This window comes from Heteronotia binoei, chromosome 8, assembly GCF_032191835.1.
Source record: "Heteronotia binoei isolate CCM8104 ecotype False Entrance Well chromosome 8, APGP_CSIRO_Hbin_v1, whole genome shotgun sequence".
NCBI lineage: Eukaryota > Metazoa > Chordata > Lepidosauria > Squamata > Gekkonidae > Heteronotia > Heteronotia binoei.
In genome coordinates this window covers 60,247,429-60,263,904 of record NC_083230.1, presented here as the reverse complement: position 1 = coordinate 60,263,904, position 16,476 = coordinate 60,247,429, and the positions used below count along the sequence as shown (strand labels likewise).

Sequence of the window (16,476 nt, the reverse complement as noted above, 5' to 3'; positions counted from 1 at the left end):
TAAAATTTTCCCTCAAAGGAAAAACCCAGTAGCTCAAAGTCCCCGGGGTGAACAGGCAAGAGGAGAAAAGCTGACTTAATGTCGCACTTTGCCATCTCGGCCCCAATCCCGCAAGACCGAACCACTTTGACCGCCTGGTCAAATGAGGTATAACGCACTGAGCATAGTTCCTCGGGGATGGCGTCGTTAACCGATGCCCCCCTAGGGTAAGATAGGTGGTGAATAATGCGATATTCACCTGCAGCCTTCTTGGGAACCACCCCCAAAGGTGATACCCTCAACGTGGGAACCGGCGGTGCATCAAAAGGTCCAAGGACCCTTCCTTCCCGACATTCTTTGGCTATTTTTTCCCAGACCACATGCTCAAGCCCAACAACAGAACGTAGATTAGGAGCCAAAAAGGGGGCCCTAGGCCCCAGATAGGGAATCCGAAACCCCAAGTTAAACCCGTCCTGCAAGTATCGGGCATCCGCTTTGCACGGGTACAGACGCAACCACTTATTGAGTGCCGTCAGGCAGATGGGGCTGGGCCCCTTTTCCAGGGGGGTGCTGACCGCCCCCACCGCCCCCGGGGCGCTTACTGCCTGGTCTAGACTTAGATCTGCTGCATGCCGAAAGTGCGTGGGCCCTGCTGCAGAGCGGGCACTCATGTCAGAACTTACAGGGCTTCCTGGGACACACACCCTTAGATGCGAACTCCCAGCAAAGCAGCCGGGTTTGAACCGGCTGGCCCGCTGTAACGCGGGCCCCTGTAGAAGACTGTTGTTGTTGTTGCACCCTCTGAACTAGATGGCCGCTATCCAACCTATCCCCGGCGTTTGGTTTTGCCGGGGACATCAACTGCAGCCATAGCTGCTGATTTATCTGGTCCCACGGCATTCCAGGGTTGACTGCAGCCCTCATACGGAAAGCTTTGTCGTATTGCAGCCAGGCTGCACCGGCGAAGTCCGTATATGCCCGATAGACAATGTCTATATACTGAAAGAGGGCCGCCGCCCGAGCCGGCTGTGCCCTTGCAATAACTCCAGCATATATCAAAAATCCGGGCAACCAATTTGCCCAGGACCTATCAACTTTTCTCCGTTTCAGCTTCTCCTTCTCCTTGTCATCGAGCTCGTCTTTACTTTTCTTTTCGAGCTCTCTGAATAGGAGACTGAAGACATCCACGTATTCACCACGGAGAATTTTCTCACATGTAGAAGCTGTCAGGTAGTCCCCCAGGGGCAAAGAGGTATCACCATAAGGAAGAACATGAAAAGGGATGTTGGCATAAGGGTTGGGGGGATAAAACCACCCACTGCCCTGAGCCACCGGCCAAGCCCCCTGAAGCTGAGCAAGCTGCTGACCGCCCCAAGGCAAAATACCAGGGGTGGACGGAGGGGTAGAAACAGCAGGGGGTGCAATAGCGCCCGCCTGCTGGCCGCCCGGAGCAAAGACTGTACTGTGCAGGGGGCTAGGTGTGTGAAAACCCCAAGCCCACGGCTGAACAGAACCCAACTGCTCGCTAACTCCTGGCTGCCCAACACCCCAGACTGCCCCGCCCGGCGCCGTCAGGGGAGGAAGTTGAATGGGGCCCCACGGCCACCCTTGACTTGGCTGAAGAAGGGGCTTACCACCGTCACTCGGGAAGACACCGACGCCACCAGGGGTCTGCAGCCCACCGCTACCAGATGCGCCGCCACTCGATGCCGCACCCGACGGGCCTTCCTCAGGATCCTCCTCCTGGTCCGGTTCCAGTGGTGACTCCGGCTCAGCTGGCCCACCCTGCAAAGCAGAAAGACGTGCGAGCACTTCCGCTTCAAAGGTCAGCCGCGCCGAGCGGCCGGAGGCACGTCGACGTCCCTCCCAAATGGGAGCGCCCCTAGCAACTCTTTCCTGTTCCAGGGCGTCCAGCTGTCCCATAATGGCCAGCCGCACACACTCACTTTGCCCGGGCTCTTCAACTGGGACCCTCTGCTGGCCCCGCCCATGGGGTGGGCGGGCGGGCTGCTTGCCCTTTGATTTGCCCTATCCTTTTTTGGGTGCAATACTACTTGCCTCTATAAGCACAGGCCAAAAATCAAGAGTAACTGCCCACAGACACTAAGATGTTCCCTTTGTGCACCCCCACCCCAAAAGTGGTGTGACGGTGAGGCGGATAAAGTCAAGTATGCGTCACCCAGACTCTAATAAACAGGCCAAAAGCCCAGTGCAACCCACAAACAGCTACCCCAGACTACGGACTCCCCACGACCAAAGGGGAAGAGGGTGGTGGGAGGGGATGCCTAGAGGAACAAGCCAAGCCCACGTCACCCCACAACCAATGCAGGCAGGCTCAGGCCAACCCGGCCCCAAAAAGAGGGTGGGTTGCAAGCAATTAAGCACCCCCAGGTACCACCAAGCCTAATTCCCCCCACAGAAAGCCCAGTGTGTAATGGGCCCTAGATGGCCACAAAGCCCCACTCAGTCAGAGCCCACCCAAAGAAAGGCTACTGCCCTATGGCTGGCCAGACGCCTGCGAACAGCCGCACTAACACGGGCCCGCTGCGCGCTTCCCACGCTCAGCGGGGAAAGGAGAGTGGCTGAGCCTCGCTGCCTCTAGGATCGTCACCCTGCCATGGCTGGTAAATACCAAAGCGCGGCGCTAGCCTCCACTCGGCCACCCAGACCGCTAACGGCCCCCGCCGCGCTAAAAAACAGCTGAGCCTCGCAAGCGCTGCTTCGCCAGCTGCACGCGCTCTTCACAGCCCGGGGGGCTGGGGAATATTGAGGCTGCTACGCTCGCCTCCCTGCACAGGCCACCCAGGCCGCCAACCCCGCCGCGCTCAGCAGCTACTCAGCCCACGCCGGCCCCGACACGCTGGCTGCACACGACGTCGCCGCTCGAAGAAAGGAACCAGTCCAGGCCGCGCCGCTCCACAAATCCCGGCCCCGGTCCCTCGTCGGCTCGACGCTCCGCGCACGTGGCTCTCCCACACAGCCAAAAACAAACTGCGTGGCGGAGGGCGGGAGCCGGGGCTTATAAAGCCCCAACTCCCCGCCCTAGCAAACACCCGTATGTCGGGTGATGCTGCTTCTCCCGCCTTCCGGGAGGGGCAAAGACGGCCCCCAGCCTATAGGCCAGCAAGCCGGTTCGGCTGGGTAGGGGCCAGACCTTACCGGTAGTGTCTCTTCACAGGCAGTGCATAAGAATAGGAGTGTTATCAGACACCCATTGTGCCAGTCTGTGGCTGGTATGAACCACCCATTATATAAACTTGCTTCTGTTTCTAGCCAAATGTTTCAAAAGTATTTAGTTCTGCTCTGAATTTCTCAAGTTGCACCACTAAAAATAAAACACTTACAAACAAGGAGATTTTTTTTTTAAATACATTCTTATATGATTTTATAATAACATTCCAAGTATGTTAGAGAAAGATTGAATGTACTGGCCTATAGCTGGAGGTCAGGAAAGCAGAATGCACTGCTTGGTTGTCCACTTCTCTGCTCTTTGGTTACTTCTTACTTTATATGTAAAGACTTTTAGTGTCACTTTTATGCTACATTTAATTCCTATAATAGCAATCTTCTGCTGACTTTGTTACCCCATTCTTTACTTTCTTTTTGCATTACAGCAGTTGCTAGAACCCGTATCACTATGCCTATAGCTATAGAAATAGTAATACTTCAGTATATCTTAAGTTACATTTATTGAAAGATTTTGAAGGCCAAATATGCTATTAGGGGACCTAAAATATCTACAAATAAATGAAATACAGGAAAGCATTAATGGCTTATAGAAATGTTGAAAATTTAAGTAGTAACCCAATTCCAAAATATCTTTGAGACAAGTCAAAGAACATGGTTATTTGCATGCAAATATTTGTTTACATGTTGTAAATTATAATATCTGTAATCTTTTAATACTTCATCCTATTCAGTTTTAGCAACCTAATAGTTTCTGTTGATTAACCACATTGGCTACATTACTGTCACTGCACAAAGCTAATTACTGTTGATTATGTTATAATGCATAAGGCTAAAATACCTTTACAATTTACTTATTTAAATGTTTATCTTTTATAGCCTTTACTGCTCAGATTCCACCAACAATGACTTACAAGAGCAGTTCGTAAACCTCTCAATAAAAGTGTAAGAACATTACAATTGAACCGTTGTAATTAGTCATTTAAATGTTCAATGGTTAACAACAAAGGATCCCAATAAACATTATGGTTGTTAGACTGCAGCTAGCTTTAGATTAGATTTACTTGCTTAGCTTTTAAAGAAATATGTACTTGCTATATTGGATAATGGTATTGATAATCAAAACACTGCACTGGAATGCACAAGCCAAGAATGATTACTCTGAAAGGCATGACTAAATATTTTATCATTAAAAATGTTCTCTAAATTATGTCTCAGTAATGTGAAAGTTCATAGTAACTCCAGAATTGAATTCCTTGCTTCGTCTCCATGCTTTTTTTAAAAAAAGGAGCACATGACCAGATCTCTGTGAGTTGACGGTGTAGAAAGAGCTGGTAGGTGGACAACTGCACAAGTAGTGCAGGTTTGGAAACTCTTATGATGTCATTTGAGATATGCTGTACCCTAGAGCAGGGGTGTCAAACATGCAACCTGGGGGCTGGATCAGGGCCCTGGAGGGCTCCTATTAAGCCCGTGACCTAGTCTGCCCCCTTCTCCTTCTCTTGTTTCCTTTTGCATCATAGCTTGCATTGCCAGACTTGCTCAATCACACAGGAGCTACAGAGCAAAGCCTCTATTTTCTCAATTGTCTGAGGCTCCTCCCTTGGGGAGGAAGGGGGAAGAACAATCCAGGGTTGCTGTCTCAGTAACACAGCAGAGCTACTGAGCCAAGCCTCTCTTCCTTCGATTGGCTGAGGCTACTTCCCCTTCCTGTCCCCTGGGGAGGGAGGGAGAGCCAGAGCTTCCTTTGCCCAGTTCCCTTGATCACACAGGATACAAAGCACCTTTAAGGCCAACAACATTTTATTCAAGGTATGAGCTTTTTGCCTTGCTACAGAGAGAGAGAGTTTTGTTGGTTCATTATGCCAGGGCTTTTCTGGTTGCAACTGGGTTTGCCTCCCCCTTTTCACTGTATTCATGCCTTCATAATCCAGTCTTTCTCAGCAGGAAAGCAATGTGAACTACTTAGATGAGGAATAACAACTAACAACAAGCCACTGAGTATGTGTCCAGACCAAGTTTACCCAGCACATTTCCTTTGTAGAGTGCTAATCTTTTAAGCATGTTTTATTCATTCATTCATTCATTTAAAAAACTTTTTAATTGTCTTGGTCTGTGTCCATTATAAAGTTTATATCTCTGCTACCTGGCATTACATTTTATGACACACATGGCGTGGCCTGACACAGTTTAGTATTTTGTTAGATCCAGCCCTCATAACAAATGAGTTCAACACCCCTGCCCTAGAGCTCACTGAGTCTGCCACCACTACATCTGTCCTAAATGGCTGTACAGAGCGGTTATTAATGTCATTGTCTGAGGCCTCTGCACTTTTGAGCATAACTTATATGTATATGTCCATCAGTTTCCTAGTGAACTGAGGCAGTCTAATGGCATTAATGGATATATTGTGTATTCTGAATGCTTGGTGATCACAAAGCCAGTAACATTTCTGTTTTACATAGGGCTTTTTTGTAGCAGGAACTCCTTTGCATATAAGGCCACACACCCCTGATGTAGCCAATCTTCCAAGAGCTTACAGGCAGGGCTCTTATTACAGGGCCTACTGTAAGATTTTGGAGGATTGGCTACATCAGAAGCGTGTATCCAAATATGCAAAGGAGTTCCAGATACAAAAAAAAAGCTCTGATTTTACATAAATAAATGCTCCCAAATAAACTGAGAGGATCTTCATTGTCTCAGGATTGTTTGAATAATGTGGAATGAAACACCTGTGGCTAGACTATACTGTTTTATCAATTATTTGATTCCTCAAGAAAACAAAACAAAATAGAAACAAAATGGACCTGAGATGATCTCGTCAGATCTCAGAAGCAGGGTGGATTGTGGTTAGTACTTGGATGAGAGACTTCCTTGAAATACCCAGTTGGGAGGACAAGGGCAGGCTTCATTCAGCGACCACTCTGAATGTCCTCCAGGCCTCCAGTAGGGATCAGTCACCAGTGGTTGCTATGGCTTAAATTTGTTTTTACAAAAAATACAACAAAACAAAAACAATTATTTGATTCCTTAGAAAGCTGGCACAAGGCCAACTTAGCAAGGGTGGTGACCATTAAAACATTCCAAATATTAGAACAGCATTTAAAATAAAGGTAAAGGTAGTCCCCTGTGCAAGCACCAGCCATTTCTGACTTTGTGGTGACTTCGCATCACGACATTGTCACAGCAGACTTTTTATGAAGTGGTTTGCCATTGTCTTCCCCAGTCATCTACACTTTACCCCCAGCAAGCTGGGTACACATTTTACCAACATCAAAAGGATGGAAGGCTGAGCCAACCTTGAGCCGGCTACCTGAACCCGGCTTCCACTGGGATCGAACTCAGGTCATGAGCAGAGCTTGGACTGCAGTACTGTAGCTTACCACTCTGCGCCATGGGGCTTCCACATTTAAAATGCAAATGTATATAAAATATTTAAAACAATTATATGAAACATATAAACACATAATAGGGTTGTCAATTTCCAGGTGGGGCAGGGGATCCCCCAGTTTGGAGGCCCTCCCATTTCAGAGTCATCAGAAAGTGAAGGGGGGGGGAATTTCTGCTGGGCACTCCATTATTCCCTGTGGAGACCACTTCCCATAGGGTATAATGGAGAATTGATCTGCAGGTATCTGGGGCTTGGAGGGGGGCTGTTCTTTTATGTAGAGGCACCAGATTTGCAGCATAGCATCCAGTGAGTGCCTGTCCTCAAAACACTCTCCAAATTTCAAAAAGTTTGGACCAGGGGTCCAATTCTATGAGCCCCAAAAGAAGGTGCCCCTATCCATTATTTCCAAAGGAGGGAAGGCATTTAAAAGGTGTGTGGTCCCTTTAAATGTGATGGCCAGGACTCCCTTTGGAGTTCAATTATGTTTGTTGCAACTTTGCTCCTGGCTCCACTCCAAATGTCTCCTGGCTTCACTCCCAAAGTCTCTTGGCTCTACCCCCAAAATCCCCAGATATTTCTTGAATTGGACCTGGCAATCCTAACACATAAACACATAAACCCACAAACAAAGAAGATGGCTAACAAGAGTTAGTTAGTGATAGGCCTCAGATTCAGCAGGAGCTCACAGGAGAGCAGCTCCTGAACCTTTCCAAGGGTTCCTCCTCTTCCTCCCCACCTACCTTGTCCATTGAATAGTAGATGCAGCCTCATAACAATCCCTGGATTAGGACAGTGGACAGCCAGCCAGCCACTAGGGGCTTTGCCATGCCCTCAGCAGCCCTCATTAACCCATGGAGAAGTCCGCACCACCCTTTCTCCACTTCTTATGTGATTTTCGGTGGCAGTGGCTTGTTGGCCTTTTAACTGGGTACAGCAGCTCAGGAGAGCCCCAGGCAAGCGAGGCCTGCTTGTGCTGGCTGGATCTCTAGCCAGCCCAAGCAGGCCTCACTCTCCTGGGGCTCTCCTGTCTTGCATCGGGTTGTTTTTGGTTGGGGGAGGGGATATGTTACTGAGTTATGCTAATAAGGTCCGCCACCCATTTTTCTGCAAAGTGACCCCTGATTAGCAAAAACAAAACCAAACAAAAAGTATTCACTCAGTGGTGGAAGGGACACAGATGAGTCTCCCTGGGGAGGGAGTTCCAAATTTCAGTGCCACAACCAAGAAGGCCCTTACTTAGGTTTTCCCCCATTTAGCTTCAGATGGTTGGGGCATGTGAAGCAGGGCCTCTGAAGATGACTGGAGTGGTCAGGTGGGTTCATGTGGAAGTAGGCAGTCCTTAAGGTATGATAGCCACATGCCCAATTGAAGGTAAATACCAGCACCTTGAATTGGACTAAGACGGCAACTGGGTGACAATGTAGGTGGAACAATGTTTCTAAGGAGACACTCAGTATCTGTACATAAGTGTTGGAAATGTTTTAGTTCATCAGAGGAACAAGCTGAGTGGCTAAAAGTGGACCAAATTTGTGATAAAAAAATTAAATAAGAGAAGATATTCTGTCAGCCTAGAATAGTTCATGTTTTTTGGATCCTTTAAAAAATTTAATCTCACCTGCATCTTTGCTCCAAGTAAAATAAAGCCACAGTAAGTTAGATGTTTACAAATCATGTTTAAATCTCCTAAAATGTTATAAATATCTAGCAAAACCTCCTCTGAGACTAGGCCTTGACTTCTTCACATTTTTACTATACTGTTAATTAAATTAAATCCTTTTAGTACATGGTAGGCAAGTGATTTAATTGGAAGCAAATTTCAATCAAGATAATTAGACTGACATAATTTAATACTTTACTGACAGATGGTTTGAAATATAATTTAAATGAAAGAAACATTAAGAAAAGCCAATAGCAGGAAAATAATGATGTCACTATCTTACTGCATGGTACAGTGCTGAATAAACCCTTGATAAAAGGCCAAATATAATTGCTGCATGTATGCTTTAGGTAATCAACCAACATTCACATTTAATATGCCACTGTACATTTATGTGCTTTGCCTCAATGAACTTTGTTTAATTTCTGCCCCACAAGTAAATGTGTAAATGCAGAAACTGATAGATTTATTATAATGAGGGGTGAAATTGAAGGTGCTAAATACATTCAGTTTATAAAAAAGATTTACATGGAAATGTTGCAGAGAGCTTACTTGCATTTAAATTCATTTGAAAATGCTCTCTGAGACTAAGAGGGGAAAAGATTTTGGGGTCATTGTGGGATAGCTTAATGAAAGTGTCACCCAGTGTGCTGCAGTGGTGAAAAAGTAAAGTTCTATTTTACAGATAATTAGAATAACTAGGAAAGGGATTAAAATGCTCAATATTGTAATGCCCCTGTATAGATCATTTTGAATACCGTGTACAGTTCTGGTCACCATATCTCCAAAAGGGCATTATAGATCTGGAAAAAAGTATAAAAGAGGGCAACCAAGATAACTATGAGCTTGGAGCATATTCCCCGTGAGGAAATCCTGAAGAGTCTGGGACTTTTCATTTTCAAAAAGAGACATCTAAGGGGGAATATGGTAGAGGTTTATAAAATTATGCATGGGGTGGATAAACCTGACAAAGGAGCCTGCCTTCTGATTTTTATAGAACAATTCTATACTTTATTTTGGAATTGTTGCAGCTTTTCATTCCTCTGTGTGTGAAGTTCTTATCTCTGACAACATACATATTACCATCTGCATGGTAAGTTTCCTCTGGACCCTACCTAGAGTAATGGTATCTTGATTTCAGCAAGGCATGGTGTCTGTGGGTCTCAACAATTGTTTTAAAAATTGAGAGAGGTACACTGAACTCTCCTAAAAAGTGACTTTTTTCTGTTTGGTTAAAATTGTATACTAGACAGTGCTGAACAGTGTTCTTAATTTGAAACGCACTGTCCTGCAGTCTTGCATGCACTTTAAAAAATAATCTGCCCTGGATCCTAGATGGCTTACAATGGACTAGGCAAGTTAGTCCATTCTTGCCTGTCTACAGGTAGAAATTTACAGTACAATCCTAAAGAGAGTTACACCAGTCTAAGCCTATTCGTTTTAATGGGCTTAGACTAGAGTAAGTCTCTTTAGGATTGTACTGTTAGTAGCCTACTGGATCAGGTTCAGGTATTATTTTTTTCTTGTTGTTTAAAAAGGTACACATGTGCATTGGAGTGGGTGCAGAATGAATCAAGTGATAGCAGTGAAACTGACAAGGCCAACTTCCCACCTTGTCACTTTTCATTAGACAGCTGTTCTGAAGGGCTTGTGTCCACTCCAGCACCAAAAATGTATTGCAATACTTTAATTTTAAAAAAAAATCTGGAGCAAGGTTTCAGGGAATCATTTTTCTACAGGCACACATTTTTGCAAGGTTGCTATATGATATTTCAAGTAAAACAAAGTTGCTTTTAAAATCACCAGACATAGAGACATACTGGTATGCAGCAGTCATCTGAAAATGGGAGCCCTGAGTAAAGGAAAAACCCGAATTCACTCGACAGCCAGGCCAAGTAAAATTGGAATAGCTAGACAAGATCTAAAGAAGAAATGGCACAAACACGCTGCCCACACTCAGTGTAGCTCTCAAAATATAACTAAGGTTCAAATATGTAAATTTGGGACTAGTATAGGAAGCATTTGTGTGTAATTTATGTATTGTGCATCATTAATCACATGACAAACTAACCTCTACTTAGGGTTGCCAATCCCCAAGTGGGAGCAGGGGATCCCCCAGTTTGGAGGCCTTCCCCCTGCTTTAGGGTCATCAAAAAGCGGGGGGAGGGGAGAGAAAGGTCTGCTGAGAACTCTATTATTCCCTATGGTGACTTATTCCCATAGGAAATAATGGCGAATTGATCCGCGGGTATCTGGGGCTCTGGAGTGGCTGTTTTTTGAGGTAGAGGCACCAAATTTTCAGTACAGCATCCAGTGCCTCTTCCCAAAATAGTTCCCCAAGTTTCAAAAAGATTGGAGCAGGGGGTCCAATTCTATGAGCCCCAAAAGAAGGTGCCCCTATCCATTATTTCTTATGGCTGGAAGGCATTTAAAAAGGTGTGTGGCCATTAAATGGCCAGAACTCCCTTGGAGTTCAGTTATGCTTGTCACACCTTTGCACTTGGCTTCCCCCCCAAAGTCTCCTGGCTTCACCCCCAAAGTCCCCAGATATTTCTTGAATTGGACTTGGCAACCCTACCTCTACTTCTCAACCACTTAATTATTTTTAATAGTCTCATGGATGGAAGCCACTGGAGTTATTTTAGAATGAGAGATTATATCAGGTCCTGCTCTCAGATTTACAGAAAGGGAATGTTTCATTGCTGTCTGAGTTTAGTGTTCACTAAAATGAATGAGGTAGTTCAGACCTTTATCCCTGTGGCATATATTGCTTTACAGTTTACCAGCTTTTCACCCTTTTCCCTACAGCTACAATGTCAAAGGAGACTTCATTTAAAAAATGAAATCAGTGCATAGTTCAGGTTATGCTCTTTGTTGTCTTAATATCCTTTGTAACATAATCTAACATCAGTAAGTGATATTGCTGTATTTCTGTGTTAGCAAAGATAACCTATAAAGTGCTCCTTTACACTGAGGTCTCAGTTACACATTATGACCAATAAGGCAGTGGTCTACATCTCCCCCCTTCCATGTCTTCTCAGTAATACCTAGGACATGCAAAAGATATTATCACACTCAAAGTTTCCCACTTGCATTATCTGTCTATGGCAAGCCAGCAAAATACACAGTTCACATGACTGAACAATTATGGCTTGGCAGCACTCATGCATTTCCCACAGCAGGAAGTTAACCCTGACTCATTGGAACAGCTCATCCATTCCAATAAAGTGTTTAACCACTAGTAGAAATTACTTCTAATTTTCCAGTCCAATTTATACTTGGCATCATTTATTAATGGGATCTGTTGCACACTAAATCTCACTGGAAAGCTTTCGATTATAGCTTTTGACAAAGAATTATGTTATATTATGATGAGTCACATTATATTGCAGATAAGAATTTTTGAATATATCTCTTTGAAAAAATGTTTGCAACGTTGACATCATATGATTCTAGCTTCCTAAATGTATATTTGATCAATTTGATTAATAATATTTCTAATACTGTTTACTATATTTTTCCCTGACCACTTATTTCACAAATGAAACATACTGAAGTGAACTATGGGGGTGGGGTTTTTTTGAATACTTGCTTATTGATTTTGCTTCCCCCCTATTTGTACATGTGCAACATACAAACTCTGATATAATGCTCCTAAATAATATAAATGTTCATTTTTAAAAGTAAACGCTATAATCCAATTTAGCAGGGTGTAAGAAATATAAGAGCCCCATGGTGCAGAGTGGTAAGCTGCAGTACTGCAGTCCAAGCTCTGCTCACAACCAGTGTTGCTTCTGAACTAAGCGTGAGCTAGCTCACATATTTTTAGCCTCCAGCTCACACATTTTTGTCTTAGCTCAGGAAGGATGACCCCAGAGCACAATAATTTATGCAGTAGCTCACAGTTTTAATGCCAGTAGCTCACAAAGTAGAATTTTTGCTCACACAACTCTGCAGCTTAGAGGGAACATTGCTCACGACCTGAGTTCGATCCTGGCAGAAGCTGGGTTCAAGTAGCCAGCTCAAGGTTCACTCAGCCTTCAATCCTTCCAAGGTCAGTAAAATGAGTACCCAGCTTGCTGGGGGTAAAGCATAGAAGATGACTGGGAAAGGCAATGGCAAACCACCCAATAAAAAGTCTGCCATGAAAACATCATGATGTGACATCACCCCAGAGTCGGAAATGACTGGTGCTTGCACAGGGAACTACCTTTACCTTTAAGAACTATGGAACTCTGTAAAACATAATTTCTGAGTACACATGCATAGGATTTGGCTATAAGTTACATTGCTGCCTATTATGTGATATATGTCAGGGACTAATGTACAGTATCTGGTATGTCCCCGGGAGACCACTATGTTCCTTGGATAGCAATCTGCTGGTGGTCCCTGGCCTTGTCCTGGTGGAACCCCTCTGCCAAACACCATCAAGGCCCTGTGTGGGATCTTACGCAATTCCGCAGGGCCTGTAAGGCAGAGATGTTCTGCCAGGCTTTTGGTTGAGAACAGCAACAACTTCTATTCTGGTTGGCACTCTCTTCTTGCTCTCCAGACTTGCTCTGTTTCTCTTCGCCCCTTGCTCATGAAGTTGCCAGCAGTCTGGAATTGGAAGTAATCTGTAATTCACTATTTAATTATTTATTTTTTTGTATTGCCGTTGTTTTTATCAAATGTCCATTGCCCAGAGCCCTGCACTATCAGGAATTGGGCAATTCAGAAAAAAAACAGTAGTAGTAATAATAATAATATTTCAATAAATATTATTATTATTTATTGAAATGCTTGGCCATTTACTGTTTTTTTTTACCATATCTTTATGCTCTCTTTTAGATTATAGCTTTGCGTGAGCAAAATGTACACATTCAAAGGAAAATGGTATCAGGAGAGAGTCCTCCTGACTCAGAACATATCAAAGGAATGGAATCAGGACCAAAGGTTCATGAAAAGGTAGGAGAAAGCAGTGTTCCTTTGATTGAAATGCTCTAATCAACACACAAATTCCCTATCTAAACAAGCTACAATGAAATTGTTCTGGTTTTATTAATTATTGCAATTTCTGCCCTTATAAATCAAGTCCAAACAGGCACATCTGCCTTCCATCCCGCTCCTGCACTCACCCTGTCCTTAGGCATCTTTGAGACTGCTCAAAAAGCTACCACTTCTGAAGTGGTAGCAAATTTTTGTGCTGCACACCATCTGCCTTTCTGGCATCTGAATGCTGGAGCATGCAAGCAAGGTGGATTGGCAGTGTGAACCTACCAGGCCGCCACAAGCCACTTCTGGCTTTTTTTTAAAAAAATACATTGTTTCCAAGCGCATAGGTGCATGGGTGCATATGCACAAGACCACTGAAGTGAATGGGGAGAAAAGAAACCCAAATCGAGCTGAGGGGATGGTGCGCTACAGCCATCTGACAATGCCAAAGGACCTCCCACATGGGATACAGGCACTTTGTGAGGGAGCGTGTGGACAGACTTTCACCACTCCATTTTCAGCCGGTGTGATTTGGGACGCCTCCAAGCTGTCGGTCTGGACTCAGCCTAAAGAAATGTTACCTCATTCAGAACCTTATTTTTCTTCAGTCTCTAACATACTGAAAAGTTAAGTCAAAGTGGACATTCCCCAAGAAATCTTTTTCAGGTTGTCAGCATTGGTAGGATTTGTCTCAATTGCTAATTCTGCATTTTCCTTAAGAGAGTAATTTCTAATTACATTTAAGATTGTTGTCCTAAGCACAGTTACACACTTCTAAAACCATTTATTTCAGTGGATTTAGAAAGGTGTAAGAGCCCCGTGGCGCAGAGTGTTAAACTTGCAGTACTGCAGTCCTAAGCTCTGCTCATGACCTGAGTTCGATCCCTGGCGGAAGCTGGGTTTTCAGGTAGCTGGCTCGAGGTTGACTCAGCATTCCATCCTTCTGAGGTCGGTAAAATTAGTACCCAATTTGCTGGGGGGAAAGTGTAGATGACTGGGGAAGGCAATGGCAAACCACCCCGTAAAAAGTCTGCCGTGAAAATGTTGTGAAAGCAACGTCACCCCAGAGTCGGAAACGACTGGTGCATGCACAGGGGACCTTTCCTTTCTGAGAAAGGTGTAACTTTGTTTAGTATAGCACTGTTAGGGAAACTAAATGAAATGCTGGGGTATACTAAAAAAAATACTAAACTAAATAAAATGCAGGGCTGAACCTCCATTTTCTTAGTTCATGCCCAGCCCTAGTCCGTATATTTAATCCTCAGCATGGCCAAATCTGTACATACTTATATGTTAGAGACTGGAGTCATGAACATATAGGACAGATCCTTCTACAATCCTGTGAGAAGCAAAAAAATCTCAAATAAAAAAAATACATTTTGGGGTTAAAAGCCCCCCCCCCCCCAATAATAGAAGCCTGAAGCTTTAATAAGCAAACAGCCCTGTGTGGCTGTTTCTAGATGACCATGATAATATTGCCAGTTAAAACTTTGGTTTATGTCAATAAAATGCAGTGAAGGGGCCTCTCAAGGCTGTTTTGGCCTTTTGATAGCAACCACCAGGTGACTTGCTACCATATTTTCAACAGCAGCCACCCCCACAAAAGCCAGTGGTGTGTTGTGGTTACAGTTTCCGACTATGATCTAGAGACCAATTCAGATCCCCACTCTGCTATGGAATCTTACTAGGTAACCTTGGACCAGTCAGATATTCTCAGCCTCAATTATCTCATGAGGATTTTTGTGAAGATAAAATAGAGGATAATTATGTAAGTTGCTTTGTGTCCATATTGTGAAGAAAGGTGGTCTATAAATGTAGCATATAAATAATAAGTATAGCTGAAGAACAAGGGCAGATAACATGTAAGTTGGTTGATAAATGGGAAGGAGAGCCGAGAGACTGCCAGGAGGAGGGAAAGAGGAAATAGTGTGGGGAAAGGGATACGGTTGGCCAGTTTTTTCAGGAAAAGGCTGCCCAGGATGGGTAAGAAGGGAAAACTGAGGAGCAGGGGCAGATAAAAGTAAGTTAGCTGGTGGGTAGAAAGGAGAGAAGGAGACAGGAAAGTGGGAGATGTTATAGATCAGGTTGCCAAACATGGGGCCTGAGGGCTGGATCAGACCTCTGGAGGTTCTTATCAGGCACATGAGCAACTCACTGTCATCTGCTTCCTTCTCTCTCTCTTGCTTCCATCTGCATCACAGCTTGCTTTGTTAGGCTTGTTCAATCATACAGGAGCTTCAGAGCAAAGCCTCTGTTTTCTCCACTGGCTGACCAGCATGTGAAGTGATTTATGTAGAAAAGCTTGCAATGCCCAGCCATTTCATGTTTCCCCTGGGTCTTAGGCTCGAAAAATTGAATATGAAATTTCTGTAATAAATGTCAATAAATCAAAAGTAGGTCTGCAACTTACAGATACACACCTGAACAATACCTGGACAACATTTTAACAGCTTACTCAAGATTGCTACAGCACAGGTTGACTTCCGGCTTGGTGTCATGGAGGATTGACGTGCTTCTCAATAGAGCAGCAGACCAGAACCTCTGTTTTGGGCAGAGAAGGTGATTTTAACGCCTGCTGCCTACATCTTCTAGGCAAGGGGATGGCGAAGACATGCTCTTAAAATTCTGAGGGGATTTACTTTGGCCGGTGAGGTATCCCAGTGGGGTTCCTTTTTGGCTTTGAAGAGTCCCCGGGGAAGAATTGCATTACAATGTCTACAGAGGACATCTGGGGTCGTTAAATCGACTTAAATTCATCATGAGCCAAAGCTTCTTTGGGACTAATTAATATCTACTTTGGAAGAGGACGGTGCTTGAAAGCATCACGATCTTTAAAAGTAAAGATCTTTATCTATCACTCCGGGACTAAAATAAGATTTATTTGGAGGAAAAATAAAGGTCTGGATACATTTATATCATATTAAAGTAAAGAAGAAGAAGGAGGGGGTAAATTTGGGACTAAGAGAATTAGAGAATAAGGTTAAAAAAAGAAAAACAAAAAATTGTTTTGCATACCTGCGGTCAGGCAACCCCCTCCGAAACAGAACAGAACTGCAGATCAACAGGACATCACAGGAAATGGCGTCATAGGAGTATCGTGAGACTTCTTAACCATAGAATACTAGACTTCGTGGCAAGAAAGGAAGGAAGCGGCCATTAAGAGAAGAGAAAACTGCAAACCTCCTAGCCCTCTCTAGGACTATAGTCAGAGAGAAACATCGACAACCATTGAAAGAAGGTCAGAAGTTTAAAAAAAATTTAAAAGACAACAGGACTTTAAAAATTAGCA

The 16,476-nt window shown here is 44.3% G+C and overlaps 1 protein-coding gene across 3 annotated transcripts in view; it reads left to right on the top strand.

Annotated features, from left to right (window-relative positions):
• PPFIA2 (PTPRF interacting protein alpha 2) overlaps positions 1–16,476 on the top strand; it is a 487,757-nt gene that overhangs the window by 347,873 nt on the left and 123,408 nt on the right. For all 3 annotated transcript variants that reach the window (XR_009555743.1, XR_009555744.1, XM_060245141.1), the window contains one exon: positions 13,044–13,160. Coding sequence is in view for 1 of the 3 variants with exons in the window: in XM_060245141.1 (XP_060101124.1) it covers positions 13,044–13,160 (117 nt within the window). In the remaining 2 variants the exon portion in view is untranslated. The remainder of the gene's footprint in view (positions 1–13,043; positions 13,161–16,476) is intronic.